Below are 25,580 nucleotides of genomic sequence, written 5' to 3' on the forward strand. Positions count from 1 at the left end.
GTAAGACGCATCTTATGTTCTTATCATCGTTTGTCACTACTGCCGTGATAAGTTAAAACGCCGTGAGATAATTCGAATGTTGCCAAATTTTCTCTCAGAAAATATTTATTTTTGAATAAAGCTAAGAATATTTTTCCTTGAAATTTTTGGACTTTTTAGATTAAATGACGAACGAAATCATCTGAAAAATCGGGAGATGAATATTCGCAAATTTTCCTGAAAGTTTGTGACTTTTCGAAGGAAACTTGGCAACGGCTGATGGCTCATGCGGCGTTTTTCTTTAGCATGGCAGACTACTGCTTGTAGGAATGTACGTCAGCCATTGGTGCCCTCTTGAAGTCAGTATGCCTGACAGTCCCATGAAAACATGGGTAAGACCAGGAATTTTTGTGATCTTGAATTTGGGGGCGCTTGAATTGTAATATAATGCTAAGATTCAAATCATGTCTAGTTGTCCAATGCGCCTTCCAATCGTCAGCTAGGCCAAAATTTTACAGCACGGCGAAGGAATCATTTGAGTCTCGATTTGACTCCCGGTTTTTTTGGAGAGATCAGCCTCCCTGGGGGCAGGGACAGTTACAAGCAAGCCGCCAGTCCTATGGCGGCATGGCAGTGGTTTTATTTTTTTTTGGTCCCTGACCTAATCCAGAGGGGCTCCGGCTTGATGGAGGGGGTCAGGAGGGAGGGGACGTCATTCTGCCAACGTGTCATGATTGCCCGAGTGGAGAGGCTCTTCATTAAAATCAATGAGGATGTAACATAACAGGGGCCCGACAAGCGTGGCAGCCGCACTCCTCAGTCGGCAGTAGCCGTTGCTTCCAATCCGCGTTGGTCCCTGGCCCCATCAGCCAATACAGAGGTGGACATCGTTCACGTTTCATCGCAGGGGGTAACCGATGATTGTTGGTCGGTGGACAAAGTACTCACCGAGTGAGTGATTTGTCCCTTAGTGATTAGCAGGAGCATCGGTCACCCCTTTTGAGGCTTCTATTTTGATCGTCTGAAAAATGCTGGAGTCTCAGACTGGGCGTCGGGCGTTGTAAAGTCGGAACTCTCTTGTTCCCGGGAAAATTCCCGGCACAAATCTTCTGCCCCCATGGAACTTTGACAGAAAATTTCACATACATGCACATATACACCTCGGTAATCACACGAATTTTGAAGAGTCACCGTGAACTTCCCGTTTTCTTTTGGGAAATTTTCATTCCAAGCTGGGCCGCGGCAATAATGTCGATGTCAATTAATTGCAAGCCTGAAAAGCGGGTTACGTCAGAGAAGACAAAAGTAGATTAATCGGATATAAGATAGAAATTTCCAACTATTGTTACACACCAGGAGGGAGAAATGGGGGGGGGGGGGGGGTCGTCCATCAAGTTTGCATCGACTCTACCTCATGAATGTAATTGCCACTCCTTCTCTTCTCAGGTTTCCGACCCATTGTGCATGTGTTTAATCGGATTATACAAAATTAGAGAATGATTTTCAAAAAAATGAAGGGAAAACGGGGTTGGAAGGGAGAGGAGCAGAGTGAGAGGAAGCGATGATTTGTACTCTATTGTCTAGCTCCCGTTTCCTGTCGATCCATTCATAAAATATTCCTGTCGTTATGTTGTCTTTTGTTTCCACAACTGTATTTGGTCGGTGCACCAGTGAATGCAACTGGCAGGCGCTCTCCGTGCATTACAGTGCATTTTTCCCGCCTTAATGACTCGATGCACTGCACTCTGACAACCTCATCAAACTTGCAAATAATCCTTCATAGATATATTTCGAATGCACAGCACTATATCATACCTCATTATACCTCTACCAAAACGGACTTTTTGGTTGAGTCAATGACAATCCTACCTAAAGGAACCAAATCGTGTTTATCACATCATTCACACCACTCCTCGATTCACAATTGTGTTGGAAAATCTCGATTTTCCTTGTCTGCCGTGCTACGGAAAAACGCAGTATAAACATTCGAGGGTCATCAAATTCCCTTTGAGAAAATATATATTTTTGAGGAGAGTTGTGAATATTCTCTCTTGAAAATGTCCGATGGTTCAGGTCAACTTGCGAATAAAATTCTCTAAAAAATTGAAAGGGAAATGTACGAAACCTTTCCTGAAAATTCGAATTTTATAAGAGGAAATTCGGCAACAGCTGAAGGCTCAAACGGCATTCTTCTTTAGCACGGCAGTATTAGCTTACGTTTAATAATTTCTCTCAGAATGATGCATCTTCAATCTTCGCTGCAAGTGTTTTATTGTCTGAAATACTCCTTAAGTGAAGCTTGTGTGCCATAATCACACAAACTGTCTTCGTGAGAGGGCAATTAAAAAATTGTGACAACCGGGCGGCCTGCGGTCGTAGCAAGTAAAGCCGCGCTTTGAAGTCCACCCGACGGTAAAACTTGAACTTGAAGAGCTTGAAAGTTGTGAAACAGAATTTCTCAACGGTAATTCGTGGGAATAATTTCGGGTTTATTGTCGGCATCCGAACTGACCTTTTTCTCTGTGTAGTCTGCGTAATTCTAAATGAATGCCAAGTCAGCTCACCGCAACGCGCCAAGTTAATAATCCTGGCGTTTGGAATCCCGAAAATTAAAAACTGGAGACACTCTCTAACCATATTCTAATTTTGGTGCGGAAAATGTAACCGCTTTTATTTCATAACTATCTGGCCAAATTTCTGTTTCAACTACAACTAGAGATTTATCATTAATTTATGATTTTTTTTAAAAAAAGCTTCAGAATTTGTTTTCGAGCGTGTCGTGCTCTCAACCAAAAAGTGGCCATGCTACAGTTTCCTCCCCGATTAAAAATATTTAGCAATATCCTTTTTTATAAGTGTAACTCAAACTTGAGTTGCGGTAACATCACAATTAATTGTAAATGCTCATATCATCCAACAAATTGAGGTAGTGCCACAATTGTAGGGGATAACCCCCTAACACTTTTTTTCGTGTTGGATGGGGAAGAAAGCTCGTCTCGCTATACTTAAGGGGTTTTTCATAAAATGCGTAGTGCAACAAATTTCGAATTTTCTGCGACCTCCCTTCAGCCTTGTAACACCTTCGTGACGTAGATCTCTATTCTTTAACACACTGGAAAAAATCACATTGGATCTAGAGTCCAGACTCTTAAAAACATCGACAAGAAAAAATACTCTTGATTCAAACGGATTTTTGCTTAAATCGAGAACCAAGCCGCTTAATTTGAGCGGATTTCCTTTTGATTCAAGCAAAAATCTAATTTAATCAAGAGTATTTTTTCTTGTCAATGTTTTCAAGAGTCTGGACTCTAGATCTAATGTGTTTTTTTTTCCAGTGGACGTAAAAACAAAATGGCGTAGCGCTCTCCTCAACCCCCGTCCCTTCCCTTGGACGTTACGTATTTTATGAGCGACTCCTAATAGCTTTTAACCACAGCCAAAACCAACTAGAGGCCACACGAGAGGTACTCAAATGAACAATTAGCGGAGTGAGTCAGACGAGTGTAGGTCAGTTGGCAACCCTGCTGCTGGATTGTTATGCGCTCGAGCCGGCCCGGCGGGAGATGCTCTCCTCGCAGACAACACAACACAAGTTAGTGAACTTTGCGGGCGCTTTCGTGCATTGCGCATGCGCCGCCCGCCTAATCTCGACGCATGAATGAGACCGCCGAGCCGAAACATAACCTCGCCAGAAAAAAAATCAGTATGCGAATACGCTCGCATCGCGTCGGCGACCTCCCAATCCACCGCGACCGGTGATCTTCGAGTCCCGAACACGCGCGAACAGTGCCGCCAAAACGCGCGAAGTTTTTACGTAAGGGACTTAGGACGTGTGCCGTTTAATTAGACCAACATCCAATTAGAGGTTAAGTTGTTTCTGCCCCAACGTGTGATTAAAGGGGCGTAGTGGTTGCTCCTCGCGCCGAAGCGCGATTTTCCGATTTGCGCGGGAAAACGCCGCGAATTAGATAAGTTTGAAAAGCGGGGCGCGACGGCTGTGCGAGTGTAAACAAAATCAGTTATTGGTAAACGCGGCGCACAGTGGATCGAGTCAATTAGATAGGTCGGACATGAAATTGTTGACTAAAACTGCAAATTTTTATGTTTATTCCGTCACATTTTAAATTTTAACGGGTGCTTCTCACGGAAAATTTTACGAGGAAACCAGTGAAAGCACTTATAAAACCTCAAATGTTTGTATGAACGGAGTTATGAGCTTTTAAAGTTCCCAAATTTTGTCCGACTTCTCCATTGAATCGATCCACGTGCGACGTTGCTATTAGATGAGCTTTTCACGATACGAGGACGATAACCCGTATGACCCTGATTCGTTTCTCTATCGTAGAATATGCTACTTTTCTGCAGTTAATGTAGTAGATTTACATTGTAGTGCGGCGATTGTTCCTTCAAGAAAAACGCCGAAAGTCATGACTTCTGAGAGTTGACCAGAATTTCAAAATCGGTGCTTTTTTTAAGGAAATCTGCGTTGAGAAAGTGATAGTGAATTCGTTAGTGTCTCAAGAAAATTAGCTCGGCGACTTGCAAACATGTATGTTCAATGATATTTGCGTTATTGCTCTCCGCATCCAAAATTAGAAGATTAGCTTTGGATTTTGTTGCATGCGTTGATTCAGATCAAATACGACTTAAGGACTTCTAAAAATTAAACTGACGTCTTTCATTGAATTCCGTTAATTGTTATTAATCGTTTCAGTTTTCGCTTCGTAAGCCGAGAGAACCTGTAATTGATAAACTCAAATTATAAAGTGAAAGAGAAATTTTATTCTGCCTTTCATGCTGCTTCTAACACCATCTTAAATCTTTTAATGCCTTCATTTTGCTTAAATCCCCTCCCATGGTTGTATTTTAAGAGAGCCAGGTGGGCTTGCCCCCTCCCTTGAATTTGGACTATTATCATCTGCCCCCATGATTTTGGAATAGTTTAATCTGCCCTCTTGGCCCCCCAGAAAATCTGCACCACAATAAAAAGCTGTATATCCAGAGCATTTCCTCGTTATACTGCATAGTGCAATAGAAAAAATAAAAAAAATTAAAGATGCTTTTCGAGAATTACTGATGAAGTTCAACCTCAAGTTTGCATGCGACCAAATTTTGTGTGAGAATAGTCTCAAAGTGTTTCTAATAGAGGTATTTTTTCCAAAATTTTCTGAGGGGGGGGGGGGGCGAGCTGAAAACTCTGTTCGTGCTGAAAGGAACTAGACCCCAGGAACAAGAGGGTCAGGCCACCCGCCACCTCCAGAAAATTGCTATAGCTACGCTTATTCCCCTCTGCCAGTTTAAAATGATGGTGATTTTCAAGGATCAGAGAAAGTTGAGCCAAAGGTCCCCTTATCTCTGACTAATATTGCTCAAAATGAGCACACACATTTATTTATTTATTTTTTTTAAACAAATTTATACGTCTATATTTCCGTTAAAAAATCGGTCATGTACGTAACGTGATTCCAATAAATCTTTCACCCCTCACAATTTATGGATTCAATTCCAAAGGGACCAAACAAACTGAGGAGGAAAGTAGTTGTAAAACATTATTATAGTAGTGAGATTTGATCTCACAACTATGGTATTCACGCAGTTTTTTTTTAGCTAGAAGAAGGAGCCATTAGGCCTCAGATCTTAGGCAAATGAAAGGCATACATTATGAACTCTACCACTGAAGCTTTATAACGTGGAACATTAGTAGGTAAAGTTCATCGGGTATTAAAAATATTCAAGGTTTTCAAGCTGTCCATGCTGTCATATCTATCAGATCATCAGATCAATAGATCAATGATTTCTGGACTGCACCGTTCAATTGCCTTGTTTATAAATTTTGCTTACACTAATTTAAGTTTTTCCGGTTATTCAGCTATTCAGTTTTTTCAGTTTCGTTTACCGCACAGTCTTAATTACGCCTCATAAATTTGTTTGGCTGAAAGTGAGAAAAAAGATGCTAATTAGTCTACAGGTATGGTTGGCTATCCAAACGCATGAGTATAATAAGAGAGAACCGATAAAAATGTTTCAAGTGAGAATGAAATCTCACTTCTAGGCACTGGTCGATGTAGTAACATTATGCTCCTTCTTTTCGATGCTTTGCTTGGATGTTACAAAGCCAAGTTATCTTTCATTTTCTAAGTGGCTATTGAATTGAGCCCTTGAAACATGATACCTGCACAAATATTTTTTTTTCCGCGACGTCCTCGCCACTCAGTAAAATTGCATTATCTAGTTTTGCCCCTTTTTATCGTTAATATAGCTGCTGAATGGCAGAAATTTTGCACGTGTGTAAGTGCATTCTGCTTTAGATGCATAATGCTGATTTGTACATTGATTCTAGCTTATTTTAGGTAACTCAGCAATATTTTGCAATATATTTTAAAAAGCAAGCAGAAATATTTTGACCAAATGTTAAAGCACTTAATTTTTGAAGTGTATATTCAGGGTGGCCTAGACATATCGAGCTAGGCTTTTTTCTCGGTTATTTCAGGTCGGACGAGGCCCAAGACGGCGAGAACGAACAGGGAATCGACCCCATGTAATCCAAATTACATGAACCCGCAGTCCCTCCCCCAGCTCATCTTGAAAAGTGAAAGGGAGGTCTCCGTTTAAAAAGTAGGGTTTTACGTTCAAATTTTGAAATTAATTCATCGGAAGCAGAAAGCACGGAAAATGTTGACCAAAGTCGACACCAAAAAATTCAAAATCGGCCCATTCGTGCCTAAAATACTGACCTCTAAAGGTGGGGACGGAGCCCCCCTTCGAGAGATGCAAGTTCACTAAATGGACGTAGAGGCTATAAAAGAAAATATGAACTCATTGGTATTTGACCAAAAAGAGTTTGAATTTGAGGGTTTCGTCGCACCCAGTGGCTTCTCTGATGGGGTACAGGAGGAGTCATGAACTTGTAGATTTAACTAGTGCGGCGAGTCCCCTGCCTCATTAAAGAAGTCTTTCGGGGTGACAATACCCTCGAATGGATCTTATTCGATAGTGGTTCGATGTATCGTTTGGTTCAAAACAATAGAGCATAACCTCAAACGAAAATGTTCGGATATTTGTCAGAAAAGCTAAATATGAGAAATTTCGTAGCAATATCACTACTTTTGGCCAATTAGTACTCATGTATGTATGTATGTATGTATGAGCCGCTTTTACGGCGCGCTTGGGCGCTCTGCGACGCCTATTCTCCACAGGAATCTGTCATGGCAGAGATCCTCCGGAAGCTGGCATCTCTCCATCTCTTCATGGATGCCCTCTACCCACCGTTTGGCTGGACGCCCTCTCCGTCGCCTACCTGGGGGGACCCACTCCAACACCTTCTTCGGCAACCTGGTATCAGCCATTCTCTGCACATGCCCATACCATACCAATTGCTTGGTCATGATATCGTGCACAATCGTCCCTTCAACGCCCATTATCTCTCGGACACGTTCATTCCTGACACGTTCTCTCCTCGAGATTCCAGCCGATCTTCGCCAGAAATCCATCTCGGTCGCCTTGAGCATTTCTTGGGTCCGCTTCTTCAACTGCCACACTTCACTGCCATAGGTGATAATAGGCTTGACAACCGAGTTATAAATTCTCTTCTTGTTGTCTTTGGAAATCCTTTGGTCCCAAAGGATCCCATTAAGCATGGCGATGGCTTTCCTTCCTAGAAGATTACGGTCCCGAATGACCTGATCCAGCTTCCCATCCGAAGTCAGCTTCACCCCCAGGTACTTGTATTGTTCGCAACTTTCTATATGTTGACCATCCTCCAGGACTATGCTTTGCTGAGCACCTCCGACTGACATCTTTTTTGTCTTACGGACACTAACCTCGAGGCCCCATTTGCGATACTCCTCCACCAACTTCCGGGTCATATACTCTGCGTCATCGTGATCTTGACTTATGACTACCTGGTCGTCAGCAAAGCATAGCGTGAACAGTGTTTCTTGGTCATTCAGAGGGACGCCCATGCCGGCACACTTTCTTTTCCTTCAGAACGTGCTCTAGATATATCTTAAACAGCGTCGGTGACAGACAACATCCCTGCTTAAGCCCCTTGGTGACAAAAAAACCGTCTGAAAGCCTTCCTTGGCACTTAATTCTAGCAAAATCCCCTCGATAAAACTGCTTGACTGCCCCAGTAAGTCCCTTACTAAAACCAGTTTCTTCTAGGACTTCCCAAAGTTTCACAAGAGGAATACTATCATAAGCCTTTTCAATATCCAAAAACACTAAATGAAGCTCCTGGCCAACAATTCTCTTCTTTTCGGTTAACTGGGTAACACAGAACAGATGATCAGCGGTAGACCGACCAGCCCTAAAACCTGCTTGCTCCTCCGCCTCGAACGGGGTCCACTCTTCTTCGATCTTCGCTTTCAACACTTTTCCATAAATTTTACTTATCGTTCCGGTTACCGCTAACCCTCTGTAGTTCCCACAGTCATCCTTCCTTCCTTTTTTGTGCGACGCTAATTAGTACTCATACGAATCTAAAATCTATCCCAAAAGCCCGTTCTGTCAGATGACTCAATTGAATTTTGAGGCTATGTTTATGTTTTGAACTAATCGATATCGATACAATCTCACCCGTTTGATGTATCGAAAACGATCTATGTGGATTTGTTGATTCGATTACCCATGAGAACAATCATTTCTGAACATCTGTCAGTTCCGTAAACTCTCATTTTTTGAAGAGAAGCTCTGTGCCCCATCTTTAGGGGTCCGTATTTTGGGCACAGATGGGCAGATTTTGGATTTCTAGGCGTCGATTTAGGTTCACATTTTCCATGATTTTTGTTTCCGATAGAAAAATGTCGTCCCCGCGAAATATAGACATTTTAAAAATCTTATTTTCATATACTTTACCGCTCGGTAAACTTTCATCTTTTTTTATTTTTCTGGATTTAAAATGCTCTTTCGGTGCTTCAGCACACTTAATCTTGGGTTGTTCCCAAGCTGTTAGTCTATTTTTAAGATTAAAATTAAATTATCGTATTAATCACTATCGGAACTATTGATAAAAGCTTTTATCGGAATTACACGCGGCAAAATTCTGATCGGTGTTCACACGAGTTTATTCTTTTTGCTCGCTGCTGATTACATTTTTTGAACGAGGTAAAAAAAGTAGCCTTCGGCACCAAAGTTTCATTACTTTCGTTCACTGTCAAGGACGAGGCACAGTTACGTTTAATTTCGCGAGGTCGATTGCCTTTTACGGTCTGTCCTTTATTGTCTAAATCAACTCAATGGAGGCCGAGAGAGAGAAAGCGCATGATACACATTTTTCGAGTTGTATTTGCGCACGGTAAGATTACTTCGGATTGATCTCGAGCCGCCACTTGAAAAATATCAGCTCCCGAGGATAATCCAAGTGCCAGCCTGCCGTGCTAAGGAAAAACACCGTATGAACATTCAAGAGTTGCCACATTGCTTTCGATATAATGTTAATTGTTGAGGAAAGTTATAAATATTTTTCCGAGAAATTTTCAAGAACTTTAGATAAAATTGCGAACAAAATCATTTGAAAAATTGGAAGAAAGATATATACAAATTTTCCGGAAAATTCCTGATTTACCAACGGAAATTTGGCAACGCCTGAAGGTTCATACGGCATTTTTCCTTAGCACGGCAGCAACAGTGGCTTGGCGTGGTTTGCGATGAATTCACCGATCTGTCATTTAAACATATGGCAAAGGATCTCATCAGGGTATGAGTTAGTAATCGATTCTTTACCATAGCTTTGAATGGGAAAATATCGATATCGGATGAGTCACCGGTGGCCTCTGAGGATATACCAAGTGTTATTCGTGCCTCATCTTAATTATTTTTGGAGGCTTCGTTGAAGATCTTCGTTTTAAAATTAAGTCATACGGAAATTAAAACATTATCGTGCAGTTTCAAAAGGTCTGACTTCAAGAAAAAAATCAACGGATTCGCGAATTCAGCACCATTTTTGAGGTCACGCATGGGCAGTGTTTTACAGAAAGGAACAAACTTTTATTTGAAAAGTGGGGTCGACTCATTGAAAAATGTTGATAAAAATTCACATTATACATCATAAAACCATTTTTTAGAGATTTTCTCGACGCCGATCTCACCACACGTATAAATGGTCTCATACGAAGAAGAGAATTATCTAACCTGAATAAAGTCCCTCAATATATAAATTGTTTTGAGTGCCTCCTGGCACGGGTGTTTTATTCGAGAGCGTCAGTCACCCGTCAAAAAATGTGTTTCCAAACAATCTACCTCTCGATTAAGTAATAAATTGTTTTTTAACACACTGGATTAATGACTGGAGACCGATGATGTAAAGTAGCTATGCAGATGAGGCAGATAGGACGTATTCATGGCAGGAATCAACGAATCGATCTTCGCTCACTATTCACACCATTATTTGAGTCAATCTCTTTCCTGGTGATGAGTGTGTGTGAATAAGAGATTGTGTGGCCATCCGTTCCGCGCTGCTGTTTATTTTTTCGTCACAATTTAACTCTCAGCGTGATAAACTAGTGGTCAACGAGTATGCCGCGTTTTTTCGAGTTTTAATGCATTGATAATTCGATGATAACGCTGTGTCCAAATAAACGCACGACCAAACATCGGAGACAAGAGAGGAAACCATTAGTTTCGTTAGGAAATCGTGCCAAGCTCTATGCCTCGCATTTAAGTGCTCTCATTTTGGCGGAAGAAACCAGATCTTCGTGTTTTCGGACCTATCATGGAGCTGAGGGAGATATCTCGAAGCTTATATTCGATAGCTGATACGTAAGCTCTTTTTAAGAACTATTTTGCTCTCGGTCCGCTACTAAGAAGCGCGTCGATGCGATACAAGACAATGAGTTTAATTTAATCTAAGTGGGACGTAATTCGTCAGGTGTTGACCCATGCACAGTCTCGCTCCAACTTTATTCGAAGCAGACAAATTATGGTGTAAGGATAATAGTCTTGTATGCGCAGTGTCGTTTGTTGATGGTCAAATTTCACATATTAGCAAAGAATAGTAAGATTTCCAATTCCATGGAAAAACTATACATACGTAGAGAGGAAACGTGTAGGCACCTGGTAAACAATGTCAAGGATCGGAAACTGGCTAATTTTCCTAAAGAACATGCATTTAACTAGACATCAAGTGATGTGATTCCCGTCTACTTCGACTTACTAATTTTTGCTAATTTGAATTATTCAACCGTAAAAATTTGATACAATATACAATATATCATATCCCTCCAGGGAACCATGTATAAATGACTTAAATAAAAAGGATCGCTGAGTATATTTTGGATTTGCGTGCCTCATCTTTCTTTTTCATTTATCTTATTTGACATTAGTTACTTTCAGTATAAATACTTCTAAACATGCACGGAGAAAAAAACTTCATGTGTGGGACCCGAGGAACGGGACCCGAAGTTGAGGTCATATGGATCTCTGAAGTTTTCGGATCGCGTATCTAAAAACTTGAGGTCCAGCTGCCGAAGTTCGGGTCAGACGCTCTGAAGTACTTAGATATATACTGAAGGGTTCGGGTCGCACATTTGAAGTACTCCGGTACGTACTGAAGTGCCTCGATGTATGACCCGAACTTCGGCAGCTCGACCTCAAGTTTTCGGATGCGTGATCAGAAAACTTCAGAGATCCCTGTGACCTCAACTTCGGGTCCCATGCACGAAGTTTTTTTCTCCGTGTGGTTCTGTGAATCAGGACATTAACTCATTTCCCATTTCCAATATCTTTAGGTATCGATAAGAAACGGAAGAACCTCACAAAAGTTCGAATAATCAACGTGTAGATGTGTCACTAAATTCAGAAGAAATCCCCGCGCTCTTTTCGCGGACGAGAGTGCTCTACGGAACCAACCAGAACATTGTTACAAGGCGTCCCCGTGCGAACAGTGTGCGTTCCCCGTAAAATGCTGTAGCGATGGGCGAGGAGAACTCAAGCGAACCGGAGTTGAAGAATGCGGGGGGCGGGGGTGGGGGGTGGGTTCCGGGATCCGCGGGGGACGTGGGGAACCCGTACCACGTGGTCCCGACGGCGACGATCGAGGACGACGACTTCGAGTTCTTCGACGCGGACGTGGACTCGTTCACGGATCTGGACGCCGGGCAGGAGTCCACCCTCCTGGCCAGCCTCGGGGTGGGCCTCGGGGTGGGCGCCCTCCAGCCCAGCCTCGTCCGCGTCGTCTCCACCGACAGCGCCAGCACCCTCAGCCGCCTTAGCGATCACAAGTAAGTATCCTCCCCGTTTCATCCCTCTTCGTCTTGGTGGTGGGCAGACTCAAGAGGCCCTCCACTTGCCTCTTGGTGACAGGTGGAAGCTTTTACTTTTGGAAATTTAACAATGGAGGTGTTGCAAGTGTGAGGAATTTGCGATTTGACTATTGATTCTTATGTGAAAGTTTGCGAGAAACACGATGGTGCCACTAGTTTTCTCTGAAATTAACTCCCAAGCTCAAAAACAGCTCTCAAGTTGAGGCCAAAATGGAGGGGATATCCCACGCTATCCTGAGAGTCCACCTCTGCAGCAAGACAAACTCTCCATGCGAAGATAGGGAGCAAATACATTAGCAGGGTTGCCGTGTTTTCAGTTTAGGAGTCCCCAAATAAAGTGGCAGCCCTGTCAATGTATTTGCTCCCTATCTTTGCATGGAAAGTTTGTTTCGATGTAGAGATAGACTCTCAGGATAGCGTGGGATATCCCCTCCATTCTGGCCTCAACTTGACAGCTTTTTTTGAGCTTGGGAGTTGATTTCAGAGAAAACCAGTGGCACCATCGTGTTTCTCGCAAACTTTTACGTAAGAAACAACAGTAAAATCGCAAATTTCTCACACATGCAACATCTCCATTTCTTATGGACAATTGTAAGGGAGCAAACAGTCATCAGCCTAATTTCAGCTGTTGGCCTACCTACATGGTGGATGATGAGCTTGGGGTGACATCATAAGCCAAACAAGTTTTCCAAACTTCGGCCATTTTCGGCTTGTTTGCCAAACAAAACTGCCAACACATTGTTAAACATCAACCATGTACGTAAGTCAACAGTAGAATGCTGAATTCCCGAAAGTAAAAGCTTCCACCATGGCCAAGATACCAGTGGAGGGTCTCTTGTCTTCGGTGGTGGGCACCTCTCATTTAGTGGCGAGGTGTGAATGATCGATTATCGATATTTCTCCATTTGAAGCTTTCGTTGAGAATCGGTAGGTGTTCGTTGCGAACACCCTATCGATACTTTTCCATAGCTTTAAATGGCAGATCAATCGATACATCGCAAAGCACACCACGCCACTGCTCTCATTTATTGAATTCCACTTCTTCTCCAGATTAGTGATTACGGACACGTTGGTAATTTTGGAAGTTAGGTCATATGGAGCTACTATAAGGCCCAAAAGGGCAGTCAACCTATGAACTTATATTGTCGCCAGAATGATTTATTATTACGATCGTTACGACCTGTTGTTTGTTAAGCACACTGAGACTAACCAAAACGTGCGAATCTTAATAATGTTCATGATAGCAAGACCGGAGATGCCTCAACTTTCCCTACGAAGGAGAGATAATTTTCTGGCACCAGTGGGTCAAAACGCTTAGCGACATTAAATTTCAGAGACCCGCACTTCCAATTCGAGCACAGCAATCGAGAAAGTCAAAAGTTAAGTAAGGGAATAATCACTATTTTTCGCCTAATGATGATTCATCAGGAACTTGCAAGCATTTTTCTGGACTAATGAAGGCTGAAGAATGTCCGATCGATTAGTCTCCAAAACAGATCGCCGAACACTTTTGTCATTAGTCACCATTTGGCGAATCTGAGCGCTGACAATCAGAAATAACGATTATGTCATTGAAAAGACAACAATGAGGTTTCATCAATTTAGTGTCCCTGGTTTTGCTGGTCGAATATGCGCACTCGATGATTGAAAGTTTTGGATCAGAGGAAAAAAACAGATTCCCCAAATCGCTAAGTTTCTGTATCCAGGATGAATGGAACTTACACCCCGCGAAGAAATATGCAGCAGTTTAGGGAGCTACCAGATCGCCTTCAATTGACAAGATAGGCAAAATCGGGTACTCCGGAGCGGTAATAGTTGTATCCGTTTATCGCATGAATTAGACCGAATTTTGAGTTGAGGACGACGCGAAGGTGTGGAATCTTTCTTCTAAATTCACAACTGACTCATTTGCTGTATCCTCGGACGATCATTGTATACATTTTTCGTCTTTTAATTTTACCCAGAATTATTTTTGTGATAAGCTGGAGATTGTGAAAAGCCGTACTGGTAGTGATCGTGATAAGTTGCGATTTGATCGGATAATGTATAGCAATATTATCGCATAATGTAAAGCGATTTTATCGGATAGTGTACAGCGATTTTATCGACGACGATTCATTGCAATAATATCGGATAAAAAATTGCGATGCGTTTCGATTTCTTAGCATAAACTTACAATAAAATCGCGATTTCATCGACGGCAATTTATCGCAATATTATCGGACCAAAAATCTTGACAAATTGAGATAAAATTTCGATTTTATCGAACGCGATTTTATAAAGACGAAATTGCGACCGGCTTGAAGATAATCGCTCAGATGTTGACGATGCTAGCGATTTCATCGCCAAAACATCATATAAAAATCGCAACCAAATTGAAATACATCGCGATTTTTCCGTTGAAAAATGCTACTTGGGGGGAGAAGGCCCTTAAATTTCCAGGTTTTTCTCACAAGAAAATTGCACATCCTACGCAGAAGGCAACTGCTAGTATCCTTGTTTCAACATGCATTCCACTTGTCGGTAGCCGGCTAACAATAAGTTGATCTCTCATTAAGACGAGGGCTGCGAGATGAGTCCACTGATCTACCGTGCTAAGCAAGAACGACGAATATACACAGGAGTTCCATTGCGGTTACGCGGTTCTTCTTTCACCCGATAGTGATGTCATGGCAATTGGGCGTATTTATACTAAAAGGAACTATGTACATAGGGTTTGCGTGCGATATAGTTCCTTTTAACATAAATTCGTCCAATTGATCCGCGGCTCAGCATGGCTCCCATCATCCGCACGCGAGCCTCCGAGCCCCACCCTCCGGCAAGTGCCTCGCATTTCCAGCCTTTCAAATTAGCCCTTCATTAGTCCTATTCAAAGGATACGTGACCGTGAGATGATTTTCAACCTGGCCTCCGTGTTTTATCAATGAAGCTCTCGTCTTAGTCGCAATCCGACCGGAGCTTTTCCCTGGATCATTTACGGATCTTACTGGACCTTTGATCAATTTTGTACTAAAATTTCGACTGCGTTCAGCAGAAAGGAATCAAGCCACATCAGCTATTGCCAACTTTAACCGAGAACCAGAGAAAGTTTGTGTGGATTCCAACACGGAGAAAAATCTACGGTTTTTTTTTAATCAATTAGTGGTTCATATGGAACATCACTAATGGTCGTAAATGAACTAATGATTCTCGGTCTGCGAACTATACTAGGGTATCTCGCACCATATTAAGGAATGTATACTATCACTAAGGTATATGTGCTTTTATTATATGTTGCCGTCAGGGCCGGATTTACCTACCTGCCGCCCATGGGCCGTCTGTATTTTGCCGCCCCCTTCTCATTCGTTTTGAAAAATCAATAAAAACCATCAAGTAAATGTGCCGAAGGGGGCGGGGTGCATAAGACGCGTTTACTCGTGTTGGACACATTTTTTGAGAAAGCCCTGTCAACACTATTAGCAAAAGTTCATGGAACTTTGCGTGAAAGTTAAGACCCGTAAACCTATCTCTGTGTAGTCAAAGTCTTCCATTTATCAGAAATGAACGAAAAAATTATGAATGAACAAACATAAATGTATACCTATAGTTTAATGATTTTAACTTCCACCACCGCGCCGCGCAGACCACACTGTGTTCGGCGCAATGCGTGAAGTATTCCTACAGTGTTGTAGGCGGTGTGCGTTTCTCGCCGACCGCTGCTGAACGCAGTGTGTGTGACGCAATGCGTGAAGTATTCGCACAGGCTTGTAGGCGCTATGCGTTTCACGCTGACCACAGTGACCGCACTGTGTTTGATGTAATGTGTGAAGTATTCATGTAGTCTTGTAGGCGGTAATATGTGTTACATGCCGACCGCCGTGCCGAGGGCTTCTGCTGTTCATCTCAAGTCCTCGTCATCATTTCTTTCTAAGCCGCGCCGTTCCAGGCCGAATTGCGTGTTTGGTTTCTCTCTTAACTCGACTAATTAAGGGTGCTGTCTCTTGTATTCCTGAAAGACGACAAAATTAGAAGTTTCTCTCTTAACTCGACTAATTAAAGGTGCTGTCTCTTGTATTACTGAAATACGACAAAGTTAGAAATTACTATACTCTCAGGAAATGAGAGATTTTGTCGCCTTTTTTCGTTTGTAATTTGTTTTACTAAATCCGATTTTTTTTATAACTGCATTTAAAATCATTGCAAAATTTGCCACCACCTAAATCCGGCCCTGGTTGTCGTTACTACTATTAATGGTGTTTCATATGAACCACTAATGACGTACTATACGCAAAGGGGGGGGGGGGCACAAAAGGAAGTGAATAGAGGAATTGAGCCCCAACCGAATACCAAACCAGACGAAAACATTTGCAACGCGGGAATGTTTTAGGCTTTGGGTGAAAAATTTCAAAATGGAGAGTCCCTATTTCCAGGCGTTTCTTGGCCTTCTAAATACATTCCCGAAAGTTTCGAAAAATTTAATGAGATGATTGGATATAAATAAACTCTTCCCTGTGACAAGTAAGCGTATGCAGATTTAGAATGACTTTCATATCCAAACCTAAACGGAAAAGAAAATTTCAACAAAAATGTGGTAATCGAGGTCTCTCTTCTCCGCTTTCGGTAGAAAAACATTGGTTTATGACTTTCATTTTCGCGAACATTTTCTGGCTTTTTCGAGACTGCATGATTCTATTTACGAGCGAGACATTTAATACGCATAACTTGTGGGAAGTGTGTAACTGAGGGATGAGCATGGAGCGGGACGTTTCACGGATCGTATGACGTTCGGCCCACGTTGTCATGTTTTGAGAAAATAGCACATTTTTCATCAAGTGCCCAATATGAAAAATCAGGAATTTTCTCATCATCAATAGACGTGCGTCTGAAATTGTTTACCCAACTGGGAAGAAAATCATGATAGTATCCTGACCGGGAATACTTTTATCATAGGTTCTGAGTTGACGTTGCAATGCGTTCTGCGGAGCCGTCTGGCGTCTGCGGCTAACTTGCCGTAACGCTACTTGTTGCACCGCGTCGACACCCATACTGCCGCGCTGAGGAGAAACGCCGTATGATCATTCGAGAGTTGCCAAATTTACTCTGATAAAATGTTTATTTTTGAGAAAAGTTATGAATATTTTTCCTTGAAATTTTCAGAATCTTTGGGTGAAATTGTGGACAAAATCATCTGAAAAATTGGGAGGAAAACATTCATAAGTTTACCAGGAAATTCGCGCTTTATGAAAGGAAATTTTGCAACGTCTGAAGGTTCATACGGCGTTTTTCCTTAGCACGGCAGCATATCTGCTTCACCCATGGCTTCATTCATTACCCCACATTCACGCAGCTAAATCCTTTAACGCAACTCGTGACGCCTTGCAAAGTTGAGATCTTGGGTGTGCATGAAATTTTTTTTAAATTTTTTAGTCTTTGAGGGTAGTTGAACTTGTTGATTTTCCCCAGACCGTACACTGGAAAAAGAGCAAATTGGATCTAGAGTCCGGACTCAAAACATCGACAAGAAAAAGTACTCTTGATTCAATCAGAATCTAACTTAAATCAAGAACCAAGCATCTTAAATTAAGCGGATTTCGTTTTGATTCAAGCAAAAATCCGATTGAATCAAGAGTATTTTTTCTTGTCAATGTTTTCAAGAGTCTGGACTCTAGATCCAATGTGTTTTTTTTTTCCAGTGTAGTTGTAGGAAACTAGAGGGGTGCGCCTTTTCCCGCCCTCCTCAGCGATCTGCACGTCTGCATGTCAACTTTCGAGAGCTTGGAGCTTTCAAAGACTTATCGTCCACAAAAAACCAGATTCAAGAGCAAGGAATCTGAGCTGATGGTTCCTTTTACCCATTTCCGATACCTATCAATATTCGGAGTGGAAAACTTCTATTAAACTTAAAGTTGCCAGATTATGCAATTCAATGTATGTAGATATTTTACACGGGCATGAGAGAGGGAAAGCGCTGGTTTTTAACACTGTCTAGCTACTATGATTAAGCATACAACTTGTCCATGAGAATTTAAGCGGTGTCCCCCGTAGAACGAAAAGATTTACGTAGTATATACCAAGTGACAATTAATGCAACCTCTTCAAGTGGATTTTTTTCTTAAATGACCTATTATAAATTTTCATCTAAGTAAAATTTTAAAAATTGGAAATAAGATCACATCTAGAAGTCTTGTTTTATTAAGTTTTCCTTACAAAACATACCTCCATTTGCCCCATGACTCTGTTTCTGTAATTCGAGATCCCTTTTTCAAAGAACGTAAAAATATTTCTCATTTTCGAAACCGTGTAATTTTTTTTTTCATTTTTATACGTAAACCTACTTAATATGAAACCACATGTATGTGGTAAGCGAAGCTTGTGGCCTGGGGCTTTCTTATCTGCTGTGCTATTGCGCGGTTTGTTTCAGCGTGGGATTCGGCGGAGCATGTCAGAATGCAACATCCTGCCGTAAACTGCCCGAAACGAGTAAAAAGTTGGAGTTAGTAGCTTTCAAAGCATTTCTCTTTATCTTTAAATTGTCAGTAGACGTGACTGACAATGCCCAAGCGAAAAGCATGTTTCAGTGCTCAACGTCTATTCCGAGTATTAACAATTCAAATCGCGAGTGCCTCAATTGAACTTATCTCTTTCTCTGCCTTTTACGCTGTTCACAGCAACCGCAATTTACATTTTTCCTAGCCTCCGCTACCATCACACTTCGTCATTGTCTCGAAAGGAGGAATTCATTTGCTCCGTGCTGGACCCTGTCAGAACTTTTATTTTAACTTGCTCTTGTTTAAAAATCCTACGATGGAAGCGTCCTGTTGAAATTCATACATTTGTAGTCCACCGATAAAATTTTCAAAAATCTTGGACAAAGGCTAATGTGGTCTGGAACTCGAAATGTGCTATGAATTGTAGTTCTTAATCGCAAAATGTAGTTCATCTGTAAGTTTTCTTTGAATTTTTTTTTCAAAATACTCATCAGCCGCAATGCAAAACTCAATTGACGAACCAAAAGCACAAGCTGTCACATACACCAAAAGCGCATTTTATTTAGAGGTTCTGTACTACTTTTGTGACCGAACCTCCGACCTGCCATTCTATTTGAGTTTGGAACTTCCGATTCGGTGATTAACGAATCGCAACGTTGCTGCGTGATTGTGGTACCACCTCGCTAGGTGGTTCCGAATAAGGTTCGACCAATCGTAAACCAACGGATCTAATTGGTCGAATCTGGTAACAACGGTGTCCACTGGTGTTGGTGATTGATGAGACAAACCGGGACAGAACTTCCCGAAGGTTTGGAACAAAAATAAAATTCGTTTCAAAATTGGTTTCGCGAATCTGCGCCGCGGTTGGGTTGCTTTTTATGAAGTGACTTCACGTTCGCGGGACGGTCAGTAGTGGCGTGGCGTGCTTTGCGATGAATCGGTTGATCTGCCATTTGAGGCTATGGAAAAGGATCGATAAACAAGATGTTCACGACGAACACCTTAATAATCGATTTTTTCCCATACCTTCAAATGGGGAACTATCGACAATCGATCGTTCACGCCTCGCCACTGACGGTGAGCCGCGATTCGCGAGAGGCGCACCCTGTTTTTGTTGCCCGCACACATCGAGAACTGGGTATTCAAATCAGTCGGAACCTTGGGCTGTCGATCGACTCTACTACTCTATAGGTTAAGGCAGTGCTAATTTGCAGCTCAATCACGACTTCTTTACGACTTTGTTGCCGTGTTGCACTGGAAGTATGCAAGCCCCTTTCGTGAATATAATAACAAATCGAGAAACTGCAATACCCGAGACCAATGTGCTCTCTTCAGATAAGAGCAATAGATTGAATCAAAATCAACCTAATTGCATTTTATTCTCCCTCATTTCCTCTTATGTTTTATTTTTTCACATGAAAACTACACCAGAACCCTTTGAAACTTTTTGCAGATTTCTCGTTTAGTATGAAGAATATACTTTCAATCCAATGTTCCATAATTTTTTGGTGAAAAAAGGGAACTTGAGAGAAAATTAGACAACAACTGATATACCTACCTGGGCCTCTGCTGCCTAACGTCATCCAGATAATGGAGTAGTCTCTACCGTTTTTTATTATCAAATTACTTCTTCAAATTTAAAGATTTGGATGATTTAAGGAACTCTTCGAAACCTGGGCTTGCAAATCGCACAGAAAATTTTGTTGCATCCGGCAACTTTGTAATAATTTTTTGGGGCATTTAAAAGGTCGGGTCCAATTATTTTATAACAATTTCTTACGAATCATTTTTATTCTTTTTTTTTATGTGTGTATCTACAGTTGGAAAGATTTTGAGACGGGTGCACGTAAAATATTTTCTTTTCGTGTAGCTGTAAACAAGCCTTATAATTGAACATAAAGCGACCATAATAATTAATTTTTCCTTAAAATTGGCAACAATATATGCATTTTTGTTACCCACCCTACGACTATGCGATGATGTCGCCCAGCGTTGCCATCTTTGTGCATATTATATACATTTTGCCTCTGAAAATATATCTTATTAAATTATTAAAGCCCATCATTATAGAAAGAGAAAATGAGTCACAAGAACAGGAAATCTAAAGAGGACTTGAACAAAAAATAAGAGCTCGCTAAAAACTTCAATCGACACAATTTTCCAAGGTTGTAAAATTAAGACTTGAACACTAATGAAGAAACCCTATGTTTTTCATCGAGCCGCGGTATTGTAATACAATCTTATAATCATAGTTGAGAACAGTATAGCTTGATCCAATTGATTGGTCGTTCTGATTGATCGTATAAAATATATTATGCTCGATTTCGATTTGAACGTTGATGATTTCAGATTCTTCACAACGATTCAAGATACTTTCGAAATCCTGCAGACAGCTTTAAAGCGTCAGGTCATCTAACTTGTTTTTTTTTTTTTTTTTTTTTTTTTTTTTTTTCTGCTGGTTTAATGGCTTCGTGTCTATAGCACCTTCAGCCAACTTTAGACAATGTTTTAGTGTCCGTAGACATCAGGCTCCATGCTCCAGGCTTTTCTAATTTTCAGGGATTAGGGCCGAGGAGAATCTGTTTCAGCAGATCTACTCGTCAATTCCGTGAAAATTAGACGCCACCACCGGGATTCGAACCCGGGACCTATTGACCTAGAGTCAGACGCGCTGACCACTAGGCCAACCTGGCCGGCATCTAACTTGTTCAATGACCGGTCGAAAGGGAATTTCCTTAAAATTTTGCCGTGTCTGTTTTAATGACTTCACCGCACTATTAGGCAATATCGCCAACATTAATGAGACTGTAGGCCGATGATTTACGCGATGGATATTGCACTATTATTGCGTTTATCGGGTTCCGCGGTAAAATCACCGGTGATCACAATCCTTGAGGAAAACCGAAACGCACCCATAGAGGCGAATTTGTAGTGTCAGTTGGAGCAACCGTTCTGCACTTCTAGATGGATTTTTAATGACCTTTGGGGTCATTATTGAGATTTTGCTACATGCTCTCCTCCCCTCGTGTTCTTTGTAGGAATCGGTGTTTTTTAGCAATTGTTCGGTACCCCAGGCAGCAGTGATAACGCTAAGTTGCGATTTGATCGGAGAATGTATCGCGATTTAACGCTATCGATTTATTCCAATACTATCGAACAAAAAATTGCTACCTATTAATTGCGATTGCACCGCATGAATTTGCGATAAAACCGCGATTTTATCGACGACGATCTATCGCGATATTATCGAAGAAAAAAATCGTGATAAAATTTTCGTTTCTTTCGAACGAAATTTTATGGAGACGAAACTTCGACACGATTGAAAATAATTGCTTACAGATGTTAATGATCCTGCCCAGCAATTTTATCGCCAAATATTCGTAGATTAATTTCAAAACATCGCAATTTTTTCGTTGAAAAATGCCACTTGGGACCTAGATCCTGCTTTTCCCTCCGATTCATTTTTTGCTGGTTGTTTCCAATTATGCAACACTTCAACCGCAGAATACGGGAGTAAAATCAAGGCAGTTCCTTATGTAACGAGCTGTCATTTGCAGGGTCCGCCGGGCTCATGTCCGGTGCTGAAACTGACACACCTGGCAACTTCGTGGTCTTCTCTCTCTCTGTATGCATGCTATCTCACCCGTTCACACTTGTCGAGGCACGGAGAGGAGGCGCTAAAGACAACAAAACAATTAGACTCATTTGTGTCGCTTGATTCGCCAGGAGTGGGACACAAAGTAGTTTCCGCGGATTCGCAACCCTTTCTCGCTGAATGGTACCTGTTCTTTCCGTTATCGTACATCGAACCCGGTTTTTGTTCGGACATTCCTTCGTTTATTCATTTATTTACGGTTTTAAGTGCCAGTTTTCACTTGGGAATCTCCTCGTCTTCAGGACCGTCACTGTGCGTGTGTTCTGCAATTAAGTGGCCGGGTGGCTTTCAATACAGAATACTTTAAGACGCGAATCTCTCGCGAGAAATATTATTACGAGGCGATGAAAAAGCTGAACGGTTCCACTATTATGAGACTCTTTAGAGTCTGTGCGGGAGGGATTTAGAAATGGCAAATTAGATTTCATGTTGACTATATATACAGAAAGATTCTTGATATTGACAGCCTTTTGAATTTGGCATCCATCCGTGTAAAGTGTTTGCATAATGGAAGAAAAAGGTTTGCCCGATCAGTCTTTGTTGACAAATGAAACTGTGGATTTAAAACAGGCTTTTAAAGGCCGTTTACCGGATGTTTCAGTTTTACCGACGATAAGGTGAGATCATGAGGAAATTTCAAAAGTGAAACTTAGCCTTTAAGCTTTCCCTTCGCTTTCCCTTCATGTTAACAGGAAAATAATACTGAATTAACAGAAACGTAACACATTTCTTGTAATCATTTGAACGTCCGAGTGATTTTCAGGAGAAGAAAAGATCTCGAGATTATTATAGATATAATAGATAGATATTATAGATATTATTATGTGACTAAAATGAGAGTTTGTGCTTGAGTGCCGCCTCTTCGGGCGGTATCTCATGAACCCTCAATGCACTCATCGGCTCCACAGAAAGTAGTTTTCTGGAGAGAATGAGTCAGTCGCACGTGTCAACAAATCATTTCATAATAGTTTAAAGTCGCAGATGAGCAAGAAAAGAACTTTGTAAAGGTTGCATTTGGGGTTACTGCACACGACAAGCTGTGGTACGATACGAATTGAGAACTGAAGTTCTGGTAGCCAAGATGGTGATCTCAGGCCGATGAAGTATTCTATCTGTTGCATTTTTCTTCTCTCTTCCTTTGGAGGCTTTCCATTCGACACCTGCAAATTACCATTCCTAATCTTCTGCACACATACCTTCTTTGAGATCTTCTAATATAAATATTTGTAGTTTATCAATCCGGTTCTTTTTCCGCTGGTTCAATATTCAAAGGATTCGAGAAGATCAATCAATTGATAATAATCACTGGATTTTAGAATTTTTCTTTAAAAAAATCGCTAGAAGCCATATCAAACACGTCAAGTTTTCGCACACAAAATTTGAGCAAAAAACTTTCTGAGAAAATTCCAGAAGTTCGTTCCGAGTTTAAATCGCAAATAGCTTTGTCATTCGATTTGCAATCCCTCAGGACGTGGTTCCGAAGTCATTTTAAATCGTCTCTCCATTAAATATTCTGCAATAATTCCTGGCTTGCCGCAACGTGCTAATCACCGTAGGAAAAGTTAAAAAACATTTCCTAGAATTTAGATATCATCAATCGATTGATCGACTATCAATTTGTCCTTAATAGTGCTAAAGATCCACCTAAGTACAAAAAAATTGGATAAAACCAGGGCCGGATTTACCTACTTGCCGCCCCCTTTTCATTCGTTTTGAAACATTATTAAAAACCATCAAGTGAACGTGCCGGAGGGGGGTGGGAGGGGTGCATAAGACGCGTTTACTGGTGTTGCACACATTTTTTGCGAAAGCCCTGTCAACACTACCAGCAAAAGTTCACGGAACTTTGCGCGAAAGTTAAGTTCCGTAAACCTATCTCTGTGTGAACAAGGCCCTCCATTTGTAAGAAATGAACGTAAAAATTATGCAAGAACAAACATAAATGTGGTTTAATAATTTCAACCTCCGCCGCCCGCCGCGCCGCGCTGACCGCACTGTGTTTGGCGCAATGTGTGAAGTATTCCCACAGTCTTGTAGGCGCTATGCATTTCACGCCGGCCGGGCCGCCGCGCCGCCGCTGAACGCATACTGCGTTTGACGCAATGCGTGAAGTTTTCGTGAAGTCTAGTAGGCGCTATGCGTTTCACGTCAACCGCTGCCCTGCTGACCGCACTGTATTTGACGCAATGCGTGAAGTATTCATGCAGTCTTGTAGGCGCTACTACGCGTTTCGCGCTGACCGGCTTAACCGAGAATCAATACTTGCCTCTTTTTCTGTGTGTTTCTATATCTTTCCCGTGTTGAGCACCACGACCGAGGAAATACGACAGTATAACCTAATCTGCTGAAATACATGTGTTAAAATGAAAAATACCCTTGGGTGCGACGTCACAAGGCGTCACATTTTCTCACTTGTAAATCTATTTTTCTCCAATTTCCCATTTCAGAAAAAAAATTATGAAAAAAACTGTAAAATTAGCTCATCAGGCACTCTCTGATGAAGCAGTACTTCCGTGTGGAAATTCTCCATTAACCGAACATATTTTGATCAACCAGGTCCTTTTTGTTGATCTGACCGAGAAACAAGTAAATCAAAGTGACCATAAACATAGATATTTTTAACCGCGCATCATGTTTAGAGCGGACTCATCGTATGCTGAGACATATCGACGGTGAAACTACCAGGCCACGTATCTCTTTTGCGGTGTTTAAAAATCTCCACTCACATTTTATTTTTTTGAAGGAGATCAAATCAATATCATTCCTTACAATTTTCACAGATTTTTCTCCGCATAAAGAGGAAAAATCACGGAAGTTTTCACGAACTGACGTTGAGTAGTTTTTGTTTTAAAAAATAAAGTATGATAGGAAGTCTGCGACGTCGCAAACCGAGATACGTGGTTTGGTAGTTTCACCATCGATATGTCAATTTCTGATTACCTCCAAATCAGCACCACTCAACAGAATAACGCATGCAGCCAGATGGCACCACTGATGAGCGGTGACCCAAGCAATACTTGACTTTTGTCTGGAGGTTCAGTCACACGATCAAATTGAGCCATCAAACTGAAGCTCTGATTGGTGGATAAAGACCTGAGGTGAGGATGCGACCAATGAGAGGCCCAATTTGATCGTGTAACTGGACCTTTAACATACGATGAGTCCGCTCTAGATATCTGAAGTTTACCCCGTTTACTGACCCAGCTTGGCTGTTATGTT

General features: G+C 41.5%; 1 protein-coding gene across 5 annotated transcripts in view; it reads left to right on the top strand.

Annotated features, from left to right (window-relative positions):
- Positions 1 to 3,593: 3,593 nt before the first annotated feature.
- Positions 3,594 to 25,580, top strand: part of LOC109034455 (ATP-sensitive inward rectifier potassium channel 12) — a 31,208-nt gene continuing 9,221 nt past the window's right edge. Inside the window, exons 1-2 of one of the 5 annotated variants that reach the window (XM_072301674.1) lie at positions 3,594 to 4,004; positions 4,325 to 4,528. In XM_072301674.1, the coding sequence (XP_072157775.1) occupies positions 4,527 to 4,528 (2 nt within the window). In that variant the 5' untranslated portion in view covers positions 3,594 to 4,004; positions 4,325 to 4,526. Of the gene's footprint in view, positions 4,005 to 4,216; positions 4,529 to 10,347; positions 10,738 to 22,242; positions 22,979 to 25,580 lie in introns of those variants that run through there. The other 4 variants (XM_072301675.1, XM_019047616.2, XM_019047615.2 and 1 more) reach the window with 4 other exon arrangements.

Source organism: Bemisia tabaci, chromosome 6, assembly GCF_918797505.1.
Source record: "Bemisia tabaci chromosome 6, PGI_BMITA_v3".
NCBI lineage: Eukaryota > Metazoa > Arthropoda > Insecta > Hemiptera > Aleyrodidae > Bemisia > Bemisia tabaci.